Source organism: Anoplopoma fimbria, chromosome 11, assembly GCF_027596085.1.
Source record: "Anoplopoma fimbria isolate UVic2021 breed Golden Eagle Sablefish chromosome 11, Afim_UVic_2022, whole genome shotgun sequence".
NCBI lineage: Eukaryota > Metazoa > Chordata > Actinopteri > Perciformes > Anoplopomatidae > Anoplopoma > Anoplopoma fimbria.
In genome coordinates this window covers 1,575,732-1,590,166 of record NC_072459.1, presented here as the reverse complement: position 1 = coordinate 1,590,166, position 14,435 = coordinate 1,575,732, and the positions used below count along the sequence as shown (strand labels likewise).

Sequence of the window (14,435 nt, the reverse complement as noted above, 5' to 3'; positions counted from 1 at the left end):
TGATCCGTCCTGTCTTTCATGTGGTGTTTCAATATCTCAGTCTGACTCACTTAATGAGCAACATGTGTGGTTGTGTGTGGAAAAAAAAAAAAAGCACAACCAACCCCCATGCTTCCGACAAAAAACTTTCCACACAACTCGCAGCTTATTGTTAGTGTGTTGTTAGTGTTGGGAGTAAACTTAACCTCTTCTTGGCTCTGGTTTCAATCAAATCTAGCCCCACAATCACAGGTCATCCCAGAGACAGGGCGTTCCTATTGGTTGTTTTTCAAATACAGACTTGGGTGTGAAGGGACTTCAGTAAACCCTGATTTAACAGTGAAATATCCTGCAGAAAAAGTTGCTATTACAGCATTAAAAACAAATGCAAAGCAATCCAAAACAGTAAGACGGACCAATAGTCTAGACTTCTGCTCACATCTGTGTCTAGCGCTGTGAGCCTCACAGCTACGGTAGCTATACGGCAGTAACTCGGGGCAACCATTTCTCTTGATGTCTCTAATAGTTCAGGTGTAGTTAGGTGTAACAAAACTGACAAAAGAGTGAAGATTTTGCCAATAAAAAAAGGTCTGTAGACCTCTAACACAAGGTGTGATGAACCAAAAGGGTGAACAATATATATGCAGGGCCTTCAAAAGCGAACTCAAAATGTGTATTGAATTCAACATGTAGACACATACCAATGTAGTAATGATAATGAATGCAGAGGAGAACAATATGCCTTAAGTTCTGCTCTTCCCTGGCAGGATTCTTCTGGAGCTCATTGTAGTTTCAGTTATGAGTTCCAAGGAAACATGACACAGTATTTCTTTAATCCAGGCATTGTCTCTCCCGCACTACGTGAGTGGGAATAACACATGACCTCGACACATGAAGGCCTGATGACAGTCAGGACGTGGATGATGACACTCAGAGGTCACAGGACCTTCACGAGGACATTAACCTTCACATCTGGAATGCGATTGTCATGCTGTCATGGGAAGAAAATCCAGAGAAATGTGTATTTTCCATATATGTCCACTAGAGGTCGGCAGAATTGCAATAATATAATGTTTGATTCTCTGTTTTGTTTCTTCCTACACAGAGAGAGCAGAATGTGGGGTCATTTAAGGATACTTTAGCAGGAGGAATACCAGAACACACAGCGTCTCTCATGATGCCACCTGCATCCAAGAATTACTTTTACATAAGTAAATGTATAATATAAGTTGTGAGTTACAGGCCATTGTTTAGCTGTCTGGCCGGCTATAACACTATATGCTCAGCCCCAAACAGCAGACGGACACAGTTAGCTGGTGAACATAGTGAGGCATTGATTGTAGCAGCTAAACTACCAAATATTTTTCTCAGGAGATGGTAGAGTGAATATTAGTTAATTTATCATATGTTCTTCTGGATCATTTACTAGCACTTATTTTTGTTACTTAGGTACTTGGTTATTGAAGTATCACAGGCATATGTAATACTCTTTGTGACTGCTGAAGTTCAGTGTGCTTTACTGCATCTTTCTGTTTCTTCTGTTGTTGTTTCTGCTACGTATAAAAAAGGTATAAAATAGTGACTTGATTAATGGTCTTCACACTGAAGTCCAGGAATCACTGTTTGCCTTATTTATATCACTTTCATACTTAAAGTATCAGATGCAATGAAACAGGCAATAATTATAATATCAGGAAAACAGACTGGGACGACCTTTGACCTTAAGACCGAGCAGGTAGCATCATCAGTTAGTCAATTTAAAAAGTGAATACTTAAAAACAAGAATAAAAGAGGCTCGCGAAAGTAGCTTTTGGTAGGACTTATGCAGACAGCAAAACAACGTTCAGGAATGGAGTTCATATGACACGTGTGACAAGACAAGAGCATGGACGTCATACGTACCTACAGCCAGCGTGTGTTTGTCAAAAGGTTGTTGTTGTAATTCTGATAAAATAATTAAAAAAAGGATGATAAAACATGACTGTTAACACTTTTAAACTAGTTTTTTTTTTTTTTAAGACTAGGAATCACTTTTGAAATACTTCAAAAATGTCAAGTAATTCCATTAACAATATGCAATTAATTACTTTTGCAGAGTTCATTTCATGGATGGGTCCTTGATGGGATGCTGGGAACATGCAGGATATACTGTATATAGTGCTGGTCACCACATTTGACCCTGGAGGAAGTAAAAAAAAACATTGACCAACATGGATTTGTTTTCAAGAACAGCCACATGCAAAAATAGAGGTTTTTCTTAACTCTTTCTTAACCAGACTAATCTGTCTCTCTCCACCGTGTCATCTGTTTCTTTTGTGTCTTCAATCTTTCATTCTAGTTTCCTTTCACAGCGTATCTTCTATACAAGTGTCTGTTAAATAGATGGTGTTCTAAGTGTGAAAGATAAGCACCTGCAAAGAAGGGACAAAGAAAGGACAAAGAAGGGACAAGGGAGGAACAGAGGAGGGACAGAGGGCTGAATAACATGACCACCAATCAAAAATATGATGTTTTTGTTAGTGTCAGGTTTTCAAAGAAACAGTTAATGTGAAATAAACTCATCCACAGTGTCAGCATTTTTTTATTATTGAAAAATCTGTAGAATCTATTTAGGTAAATGATTAGAAAATGTTCTCAACAGAGCACACTATGTTGACTGTGATTTCCCAATCGGGGGCTTCTGTTTTATACATGAACAGTTTTCGAGTTGGTGGCTTAAGCGGGTGCACTTGTGAGGGTAACAGCAAAAATATGAGCTGATGCAGCAACAACCTGAGTTTGTTTTTTACCAACCTCTGCACGGCTGACTTTCTATACTGTGATCCACAGGGGGAACCAGAGAGTGGAGTAAATAGTGCCAGATGACTTCCAGCGGCTGCCAAACCCAAACCCCCTTGTGCCTTTTTTGCTACTCATAAGTCACAACTGGATAATTGATGACTGAGCTGTCCAAGGGGGAGGTCTGCATACTGCAACGATGATGGGTCGAGTTCAGGTATCAGTTTCCCGACCCTGCATGCTATTCAAGAACTGATGTATGTGGATTGCAGCAATCTCTTAGTAATGTCAATGTAAGCAACCTATATTTCCCTTTATGCCTAGAAAGCCTCCATTATCAGTATGATACACGATTATCTAGATAAGCTATTTGCTATTCTTTTCATATGAGCAAACAGTAACAACTGGGCCTACTACTGTAGAGCCGTCCTGTGCAGGATGATTGCTTGACTCCCGGTAGTGCTGCTTGAAAAAAGCTTGTTGAATCCAGGGAAGTTTGGTTGTCAGTTTTAACTTTAGTATATCAAGCATCCAGCAGCATAAATGAACGGCCAGCTGCAGACAACATGCCTCCCCCCTTAAGAACAGAGCAAAAGTTTATTAAAATTGTCCAACTTGCTCCAACTGCACATCCTTGGGTTTCCAGAAATATAAGAGAAGGACATACCCGCAGTAAGACAGACTGAGATTCCTTGCTTCATGGTTAGATAGGATAGTTGCATAAGATGTTATTTTTTTTACGAATTTAGTCATAAAGGCCACCTCCATTTTATACAAGATGACATAAGGAAACAGTGAGTAGATTATTGTGTTGACAAAAGCGGAACACCCAACGGAAAAATGTTTGGCAGTTGAGATTGTGGCATTACAGAAGAAGATTAATTGCTTTTATATGGTTTGTATTACTTCTATTCTTATACTAGTAGTAATCATGTAGCAATTTTTCTTTTTTTTGAAATGGAGAAAGCATTAAACAGCCATACTCCAGTCACGACTGGGACATGAAATTACAAAAGTTCCTCCAGGTTTTGTTGAGAACATTAAGGCCTTTCAAAGATTTTTCTTAGCAGGACTTTATTTAATTAATTAATTTATTATTTACTTTGTCTAATTGACATGCCTCATTGTACAACATAACAAAAGCATATCAATATCTTTGAGATAAAGGCCTGATTCTGAACTCCCTTAATGGCTCTATTTAATTTGGAATTTAAATAGCTCATTCAAAGTGGACATTTTGGGATTAAATTGATAAAAGGTGTGTGTGTATGAGTGTGTTACCAGTTCACAGTAAACTGGCTTAATTAATGTTAATTTGGTTCATTATAGTGAATATAGTTGATTATTCCATGTCTTAAAAAGCAAAACATATATCCTAATCTTCATTTTCCTACCTTTGCAGTATCTCACACCTAAATGTCAAATCCAGTGAAAGACTAATACCATGTCCTATACTGTATTTCTCCCATTTTTTGCACTTAGGCCCAATTCCCCTTAAACCTCCTGTAAAACATTTACTAATCTGAATTACTAATGTGTGGGCAAGCCGCTACGTTAGCAAACGTGATGGATGACAAATACTGTTAAGTGAGAGGCTGTGTCATAAGGTGCAGTTCCTCTTGAACACAACTGATAAGCACAAAAAGATACTGAACCCACACAAACACTCCTTAGCACACGTGCACTTGCGCATTGAATGTTTGATTAGCGGCCATTATGAAGGATGTTTGAAAGGGCGTCGCGACAGGGGAGAGGCCAAAGACTTAACATTCACTCTACTTTCGTCAGGCAGCACTCACAAGATGAGAGGTGAGGAGTGACGGAAACTAAAGAGCTATTCAAAACAATACAAAAAAAGAATTAAATCAGAGAAAAGTTGGTCGAAAGAGATTTTCTAATTGATATCCACAGCAAATTGATCACAGGATTACAATCGCCATGGTCACAGTGGACGTCAGGACGCTGACGGTGCGGATCCTGGAGGTGATCTTCACCTGCATCTCCTTCAGCCTGGTGGCCTCAGTGGGCCACAGCACCCAGTCCTTCTGGACCTGGTGCATGTTCACCTGGTGCTTCTGCTTCTGCGTCACCCTCCTCATAATCCTCCTGGAACTCACCAGCCTCTGCGAGAAGTTGCCCATCTCCTGGGATGACTTCACGACCGCTTATGCCATGTTGGCTAAGCTAATGGTGTGTGCCCTTTTTAATTCTCTTGTTATTTGTATCTTGTCTATTTGTATACAAATCATTTTTTGTCCATTTTTTACATAAGAAAACACATTTTAACCAAATTAAATGAGCACACATTTCCAACTAATAACACAAAATGAGCTTTGAGAGACCACAACACACAAGATCTTTATATTCCCAACCCATAATGTAAACCTACACAGACGGGTACTCAAGGCAGCCAAATCCACTTCACTGCAAAATTAAATGATGTAGTTGTTGAGAAAATCAAACACTGGTTGCAGGTCTGCATACTTGAAATTGGAAGAGCTTTCATTAGGGTCATGTGTTTTGAGTAAATACAACCAACAGTTAGACTGCAAGTGTATCACATGTTTTTTCTCTCACGCTCTCATCTTAATCCATGCAGATGTACGCACCAGCTCTGTGCTCCGTCTCATGGGCGTTACCACCGCTTGGAGCATTTATTTAGGCTTCAAGTCTATTTTTTGTGTGCAAACGTCAAAAAAAAGATGTGTTTAACACCATTAAAACTTGATGAAAATCACGTTTGACATCATGCTATTCTATATTTGAGTGTTTACAAAGAATAATGTACTCATAATTAACTGCTAGAGAGTAACTTCTAGAACGAATCATTTCACATCATTTTGTTTTTTTACTTTCCTCTCATACAGGTGCTGGCAGCATCCATCATCTATCCCATCTTCTACACTTGCTCTGGTTGCGGCAAACAGATCGCTGCCTGCGTTATTTCCTGTCTGGCTTTCATCCTGTACGCTGTTGAGGTCGGTCTGACCCGGGCTAAACCTGGTGAGATACGTGGATTTATGGCCACTGTCCCAGGCCATCTAAAGGTTCTGGAGGCCTTCGTGGCCTGCATCATCTTCATCTGCTTGGACTACAACCAGTTCTCTAACTTCCCAGGGCTTCAGTGGTGCGTTGCTGTATACTCCATTTGTTTCATTTTTGCCCTGCTCATCATCATTTTTTCCATCGGCCGCCTTCTGACTCTCTTCCCCGCACCGTTTGACAAAGTCCTGACAGTCTGCAACGTGTTGGCCGTGTTGATGTACATCACCGCTGTGGTCATCTGGCCGTTGTACAGCTTCAGGAACAATCCCAAGCGGAACAACTGCATCAAAGGGGTTCGATGTTCCTGGGATAATTTAGTGGTTATCACGTTCATGACCTGCTTTAACCTTGTTGCTTACATCGTTGATACTGTTCATTCTTTTAAGCTGATATTCTTCGTCAGCAGAACCTAGGTTTCAAATGTGTTTCATATTTCAGATGTTGGAAGTCCAGTAGGACTCAAATAATGAATATGAGAGCAGGAGATGGTACGTAAAGCATCTCTTGTACAACTTTTGTTAAACTTATTTTATTTCACTGTTTTCAACGTTTATCAGTTAAGATGATCAATTCTCTCAGAACATCTAAAACTGTGTCTTATTATTAATGTGGGGAAGATGTAATCCAAATAGCTTCGCTTATTCTTTTTGTCCTTCCACGTAAACATTCAATTCAATTCAGTTTATTTTGTATAGCCCAGAATCACAAATTACAAATTTGCCTCAGAGGGCTTTACAATCCTGTCCTTAGACCCTCACATCCTCTGTCCTTCCTCACCTCACATCACATCCTCTGTCCTTCCCTCACATCGCACAGGAAACACTCCCCTAAAAAAAACCCCTTTAACAGGGAGAAAAAAGGAAGAAACCTCTGGGAGAACGACAGAGGAGGGATCCTTCTCCCAGGATGGACAGAATGCAATAGATGTCATGTGTACAGAATGAACGGCATAACAGAGATACAACACATTCAACATGTGATCCTTATTAATCATCTTATTTTGAAACAGCATTGATATGACCGCATTCATCTCAGTTGCAGTTGAGTTGATATTCTTGTTGATCTAAGCCTGTGAAATATGAATGAAATCTAATAAAAGTTTTGATTGAAAGTGCATGCTTACATCACCAAGGGTGTCACTATTTTTGGGTTGTTTCTGAACTTCAGTGATAAATTACAATCACGACAGAATGAATGTATGTTTGCTAAGGTGTGTCAAAGTGTGCATACCCTGTAACACACAGCAGCTAGTTCCAATCTCTCACCTCCACATATTTTGTTCCGCTATTAACCTCTTACTGTCGAAAATGTGTTCACCCCTCTGTGTTGCCATGTGTAATAATGGAAGGACAAAAATAGTAGAGGCGGTTCACATTGTATATTTAGACTTCCTCTTACAAAATAACAAATGCAAGTGAGTAACTGATAAGGATTGAAGCCTGGTTTGCTTATCTCAGTGATAAGGTGGGAGGTTACTCACAAAACCTTTGACCAGTCCAGGCTATGCTCGAGGGAAGACAGAGGAGATGGTATTATAAAATCTATTAAATGCTCCTGTTGTCGTATACTGTAGGGGATTTTTTTTCCTCTTTGGTGCAATGAATAAACAGATTTTTCATAGTACATACGTTTTAATTTTGGTAAACACTGATGTGATGAATCTGCTCTATTTTAAAGTCTCTATTAAAGAGATAACTTTTTTTTTAACCAACCTGTAGTATAATCTTTGTACCATAAAATTTGAACATCCTTCAAACTCTACAATTTGTCCCACCCGAGAACAATAAATTAAGTAAACTCAAGAACAGGATAGGAGTGATTCTCCGTAGGATGTGACCTGAACGCCTCGTCATTGTGCCGGAGAACCAGGCATGCATGGAGGACCAGAGTCCACTCAACCAGCATCCAATCCGTGGAGTGAAACGGAGCCATAAACTGTGACAGATAAGCCCAGGATGCTCTGTCTGAATACACACAACCATTCTTTGAGTTTCCATTTCAAAGAACACACCTCCTCGAGGCTCTACATGGATTTCATCAACGGGATCTGGTTTGGAAGACATGGCCTTGCTGTACTGAGTAGAATCAACTGACTTTGGATTTTTTTTTTTTTAAGGTAAACAGACTCATCCTGTCCAGCCATGATTGGTGTGGACTTACGGGCGCTCACCCAGCCTGTGGGCGTCATGCGAATAATGGCGACCCTCCTGACCTGTATGTGTTTCAGCCTGGTTGCAACAGTGGGAAGCGTTGCGTCTCCCTACTGGGCGTGGTGCATGTTCACCTGGTGCTTCTGCTTCTTCTTCACCCTTCTCATTCTCATCCTGGAGTTCACAACTGTCAACGCCAAATTACCTTTCGCCTGGGATGACTTCACCACGGCCTTCGCCATGCTGGCGAGCCTCATGTGCCTCTCTGCCTCCATAATGTACCCCGTCTTCTTCACCTGCAATATCTGCCACCGCCAGACCGGCGCCTCCGTGGTGTCCTGGGTCTGCTTCGGGGTTTACGCAGGCGAGGTGGTTTTAACTCGCCTTCGTCCGAGTGGGCAGAACAGCGGGTTCCTCTCCTCGCTGCCCGGCATCATGAAGCTGTTGGAGTCGTTCCTCGCCTGTCTCATCTTCACGTCCCTGGAGAGGAGCCAGTTCTCCGGCTCCCCAGAGAAGCAGTGGTGCGTGGCCGTGTACTGCTTGTGCTTCATCTTCGCCATCCTCATTATCCTGTTCTCCACTGGACGGATGACCTCTTTCTTTCCGTTCTCCTTTGACAAGCTTGTGATCGTCTATAACATTTTGGCAGCGGTGATGTATGTGACCGCCATGGTGATTTGGCCACTGTATAGTTTCCGCAACAATAAGAGACCCAGTACCTGCAGCCACCACTGTGCCTGGGACAAACTGGTGGTGGTCACCTTCATGACCATCCTCAACGTCATTGTTTACACGCTGGACACCGCCTACTCTATATTCCTTGTGTTCTGCGTTAGTAACGAGTGAGCTGCTGCTTAGCAAACATGAACATGAACTGAGTCCTGAGTCTGAATTATTGTGGACAGAACAGAAAGGATTTTTGCCCAGAGCCATTGCATTAGCTTTTATTGTTTTCTTTAGAGAGAATCATTTTGTTGATGCTTAACGCAATATATATCTTCCGCTACACCGGTTCACCAAGTGTTAACAAAGATGAGTGCTTATAATCATGAAATGTTGGGAGCCAAGTATACTAAAAGAAGTAGAGTCAGTTAATGATTAAAACTGTAGTATCACTGTCATAAAAATAAAAAATTGCCTGGCAGAACTTTGGATCCTGATACACAAAGAGTATTCAAATAGTGGAGGTAATAATACTGAGCGCACACCTCAGTTTATATAATGTCAAAGTCAAATCATATGACGCAGTAACTTCCTAAATAAGTCAGGAAGTGGTAGCTTTGTTTTTATCATAAATACATAAGCGTGGTATTGATCTTCTCTTCTAAATCTCAACAGCAAATAAGAATATTTTCTGAAATTTCATACTATTTCTTTATTCCTAGTGGCATAAAAAACACTGTCTTGTGTTTTTATTTTGCAATAAAGTAATTGCCTACAGATACAGAACTGATCAATGGATGTGAATGTATGAACACTGACAGGCAAACCGAGCATCCAATGAAGAATGAGATTGGAAGAGAAGGAACAATAGAGAGTAACAGAAGGACAGAAGAATTGATGAGCTAGAGACAGAGGGACATTTTCCAGCCTTTCAAAAGCATGTGTGGGAAAAGTAAAAAAGAAAATCCTTTAATCAACAGGAAGCTGCGGCATATGGAGTTGGATTTGTTGCAAGGTGTTATCTTTCTTTTTTTCTTATTTAGCTTCTTTTCTTCCTCAGTGATGTGGCAGGCAGGGATGGAGATCTATGATCTAAGTATGACGTCAATTCATTCTGTTCTTTTTTTCAACCAATTGGAAACTTAAAGGGACGTCTCACAAATCTCCCTTGTAATCCTGCAGCCATTGTGCTCTCTGGCACACCAATCTGCGTGAGTGAATTCAAGTCAAAAGGAACAACTGAAGCGTGGACATTTTGCTTTTCTTCTCATGTCAGTCTGTCAGAAAGACAGACACGTTGGCAAAGTGCAGACGGCAGAGTCTGCTATGATTTAGATTGCATAACGGACAAAACTGCTCCAGACCAGTGATTTTCAAAGTGGGGTCTGTAGCACTCTGTCAGGGGCCCGCTAAATTATTAGCTATAAATTATTAAATTGTGCTGGATCATAAAAAATGCAATGCAATTTACAGATGGGGAACATCTGCGCCAATAAAACAAGCCCAATAGATTTGCTGATAATTGTGACACACAGCAATAAGTTCATTATTTGTAAGTTGAAGTCAGCTTTAGACTGTTTTGTTTCAAACTAAACTGTGTCACCAAGATAGTGTTATGTCAAAACTAGGCTGCAGCTACAAGACGGATAGAAGAGTAACCTTTCTTCTGAAAGCTGATATCCACTTTATAAATGTTCTCCAAGACTGCCTCTTAAGTTTACAATGCAGTGGGCTCACAGAGCTGAAAACAAGAAGAGCCAGGATCCAGCACAAGTCCATCTATTTCAAGGGCATTAACAATAAAATAATAAATAACAAACTTTCCACCAACTGACTAATTATAGTATATTTACACGGCCAAATTACTCGATTTAAGTTAGCAGGAACAAACATAAGACGTTGCTTTACGTCAGGTTTATTACTTAATGATGCATTTTGGCCAAATAGTCTCAGACTCATTTTAAAAAGTCACCTCAGGTTTCTAAAGAAAATGAGCATTTCATCTTCCAAAAATAATGTGGATGCCCTTTGGGACAATCATGCACCTCCCCTCAGATTCCAGCTAAATCCAGGGCTTGTGGTGCAATACTGATGGTCTTCTAAAGTTACAAAATTAGACCTTCAGCTGTAGAAGCCCATCAGGCTAATCAATGTAGGTTTTTAAAAACCAGAGCACAGTGCCAAAATGTTTCACATATTCAGTCAAATTTTGTTAAAGTTGAATGTGTCTGAGATATTGTAAAAGAAGCATAAGTGAGCGGTCTTTTGATATCCTTGTCTAGCTGCAATCTGCGATCCACTGAGGTGAGCTCACCAGAGAACCATAGTAGTTAACGTATGAGTCACTCAGCCTCTCACCTACTCTGTTTCATTTCCTTGTGGTCATTTTATCTTGTATTAAACTTCAATTCAACTGAGCAGCAATCAGAGGAGGAAACTGCGGAAATGAATCACCACCAATTAGTTGGCAGTACTTCAAGAGTGTCAAGGGATCAAAGCAATACACCTTGTATTTGACAAAGTATGTGTGTGTGTATGTGTGTGAAACTACCTGCATGTTTGCACTGTACACTCTGCAATCATAATTGCCATCTAATTATCTATATAATAAAGTTTACCAGTCCAAACAATGAGCTAAAGGCTTCTTTTTATACTATTCTATTACTATTCACATAACAAGGAGCTTAGCTACAATGCTAATAAATACCAGTGTATTGCTACGTTTGACTCAAACAGTGTGTTTTTTTTAACCAAACCTTGTAGTTGAACATTTTAACTTTTGGTGCAGCCCCACCTCTCACGAAAACATTATAGAGGAGGCATGTCTAAGGGCTGTTTCTCCACAATGTGAAAGAAGGTGTTTTATTTGACTTCTTTTATCAAAAAACAACATTATTCTTTATAATCACCAAATTCACTTCTAACCCATAATTATAACAACTTTAAAAAGTTGCTCCATACAAATTTCACAGCATATCTATTGCCTCCACACGGCTCTCAACAGGGTGACGGCCAAGCCAGTAGCTTGCAGCTAAAAGTGGTAACAGTGTTTACGGTGCCAACAGTGCAAACAATAGCATCAGTGCTGACAGAAGCAACAGTGTTTACCTGAGGGGGGACGCCGCTCTCAGCTGTAGGAGAGCAGTGCAGAGCGATGGCCATGAGTAAACCAGTGAACAAAGCAGAGAGAAGCTTGGATTACAACACACACAGAGGGAGAGCTTCATTCTCTGTTGAGGTAGACATTACTCCAATATATCTTTACTTAGCTTAAATAGTTGTTTGCTGATATATTAAACATCTGAATATAGAATCAGTGTCATATACTATATATGTGAAAACTAGTTAATGGAAAGGTCTAAGCATGAAAGGTTTTGGCAGTGTGGGAATACATTTGTATTCGTATTAGTCTGTTCCAATTATTGTTTTCGTAGTAATTTGCCTCTGCACTATACTTTTGCTCTGGTTTATGCTTTAGATGCTTGTTTAAGAAAGGAGATGCACTTATGACTTCTGGTGACTAGTAGTTCTCTTGAATACATTTCCTGTAAGTCGCTTTGGATAAAAGCGTCTGCTAAATGACTGTAATGTAATGTAATGTAATGTAATGTAATTTGTACTTTTTGCAGGTTTGAGAGGTTTGAGAGATTTTTTTTTCAGCGCCACATATATTTTATGCCATGATTGAATCCAGGCCCATGTCAAACAATCAACAATCAAATTAGGCTAACCCACTTATCCTCGTTCAACGACCAGGGCCCAGCTGGTGTATCTAATAATACTAATGTGTGTCTGCGTGTGTGTGTGTGTGTGTGTGTGTGTGTGTGTGTGTGTGTGTGTGTGTGTGTGTGTGTGTGTGTGTGTGTGTGTGTGTGTGTGTGTGTGTGTGGGAAGCATGCGTATCATGCATGCGAGCACATGTTTGAACTCTTCCTTGTCTGTGGGTTATGCTCAGATCTTTCACTGCTTCTCCACAGAGAATGACACTAAATATAGACTATTTGGAAGGATTTATAACATAGTATTTTTCTAATATTTAATGTTCTTTTAGCTAATAGCCTCAGAGATTTTTAAGGATGACTGTAAAGATCATGTCACACAACAGCTGTGGAAGAAATAATCATCCTGTTTAAAACAAAACAATTCAACAACAACTCTTTATTTAGTGGTTCTGTTCCTTTCATCATCACAGACATCCTGTGAAAATGTTGAAACATTTACAAAATATACCCATGATTACCCATGATGTATGATATTCATTCATGACCGTACTTTGAATAATATAACCTGACTAGGGTCAGAACCTCAATTATTCCCTGTCTCTTTAACGGAGCGATTCATTTTCAAGAAGAGTTTTAAAGACTTTTTCCACAAAGTTATCCTACATTTGTGTTTCTCCACAGACATATTTTCTACCAATTTAACAAAACAAAATAGAAAAACAAACCTTGCATTGTTGTACGATCTCTGTTGGGGAGTTTATCAAACGCTAAATTCCAACTCTCCAGAGCTGCTTCAGCTGTTTTCTAATCTTACCAGATAGTACATGACACACCTGGTTTATCCAAGATCTTAAATCAGACAAACCTTTTATGGCCATAACTTCTTCTGAAGATTTGAAGACAGTCAGTTTTTAATCCTCCAGCTCGGCAAAATGTTTGCTCACCTTTGAGACAAGAGTTTGTGTATAGTTATACATAAGCACCACTTTACTCTATTTTCTGGCTAAGCTGACATTTACTTTTAAATGTTTCTCAAATAAACACACACACAGACACACACACACACACACACACACACACACACACACACACACACACACACACACACACACACACACACACACACACACACACACACACACACACACACACACACACACACACACACACACCTCACGTCACTAGTGGTTATTTTGAGCTTTTACTTTGTGCAGATCTTCCTTTTCTGCAGACAAGAGTTAAATGCAGGCTGACACTGTCACTTCCACAAAAGCCTAATGTTGCCTAAATGCTTAATGATATGTCTTTTTTTGGAAAATCCCTCCCTCATCAACCCGGTCCTGGCAAGTTCTAATTATGATTGTCAAATGGGTTTACTTTAGAAATAAAATATAGCCTTTCGCTCTTTCCTAATTAACAACTCTGATTTGTCCCTCAGGGGGAGGAAGTACAATGTGGCTTTGTTACCAGGAATATTAAGTACTGCAATCTATTAGCATAATGAAAAAAGAAAAATGGTTTGAGTCAAATGTTCACTCAAATGCCTTTAAACTGTGGATTTCTATAGTCTCTAAAAGAATAGCTTCGATGTTTGAGGGATCTTTAATCTGGATTATTTTTATTTTCTGATTAGCTGCCAAGACGGCGACGGACAGAGCCAGCAGCTTCACAAAAGCTCTCCAGAAACCTTTAGTTGACGTCAAGAGCCTTTGTCCATATCTCATACAGTCTATGCTCCCTGCAGGACAAGTCCATCGCAGTAAACAGCTCCATCTGGAGTCAGCGTACAGATGAACAGCTATAAAGCGAACCTCTACAACTCTCCTGATGTCACTTTAATATTTCTTGATGCAGAACATAAACAAGATTAAGCTAATACGTAGCCTTGTTGGTTGGCCCCATGAAAACAGCCCAGGGCCTACATTACAAAATGTAATTAAAACTGCATTAAACGGATTAAAAATGAATGTACCATGACACTGTGTCAGCAAGGATTTCCAATAGGCCGACTCATTATAAATAAATTAAACATACAACATAAAAGCAGCCCGAAGACCAATTGATTGTTCATATATTCTGTCTATGAATACGTCTAAGA

At 39.8% G+C, this 14,435-nt stretch overlaps 2 protein-coding genes across 2 annotated transcripts; both read left to right on the top strand.

The window, feature by feature from the left end:
• Positions 1 to 4,695: 4,695 nt before the first annotated feature.
• LOC129099128 (myeloid-associated differentiation marker-like) lies at positions 4,696 to 6,215 on the top strand. Its single transcript, XM_054608301.1, has 2 exons — positions 4,696 to 4,947; positions 5,625 to 6,215. The coding sequence occupies exons 1-2, from the start codon at positions 4,696 to 4,698 to the stop codon at positions 6,213 to 6,215; spliced, it is 843 nt and encodes a 280-aa protein (XP_054464276.1).
• A 1,728-nt stretch (positions 6,216 to 7,943) lies between these two features.
• LOC129099147 (myeloid-associated differentiation marker-like) lies at positions 7,944 to 8,798 on the top strand. Its single transcript, XM_054608325.1, has one exon. It carries the CDS (start codon positions 7,944 to 7,946, stop codon positions 8,796 to 8,798), a length of 855 nt encoding a protein of 284 aa, XP_054464300.1.
• Positions 8,799 to 14,435: the final 5,637 nt, after the last annotated feature.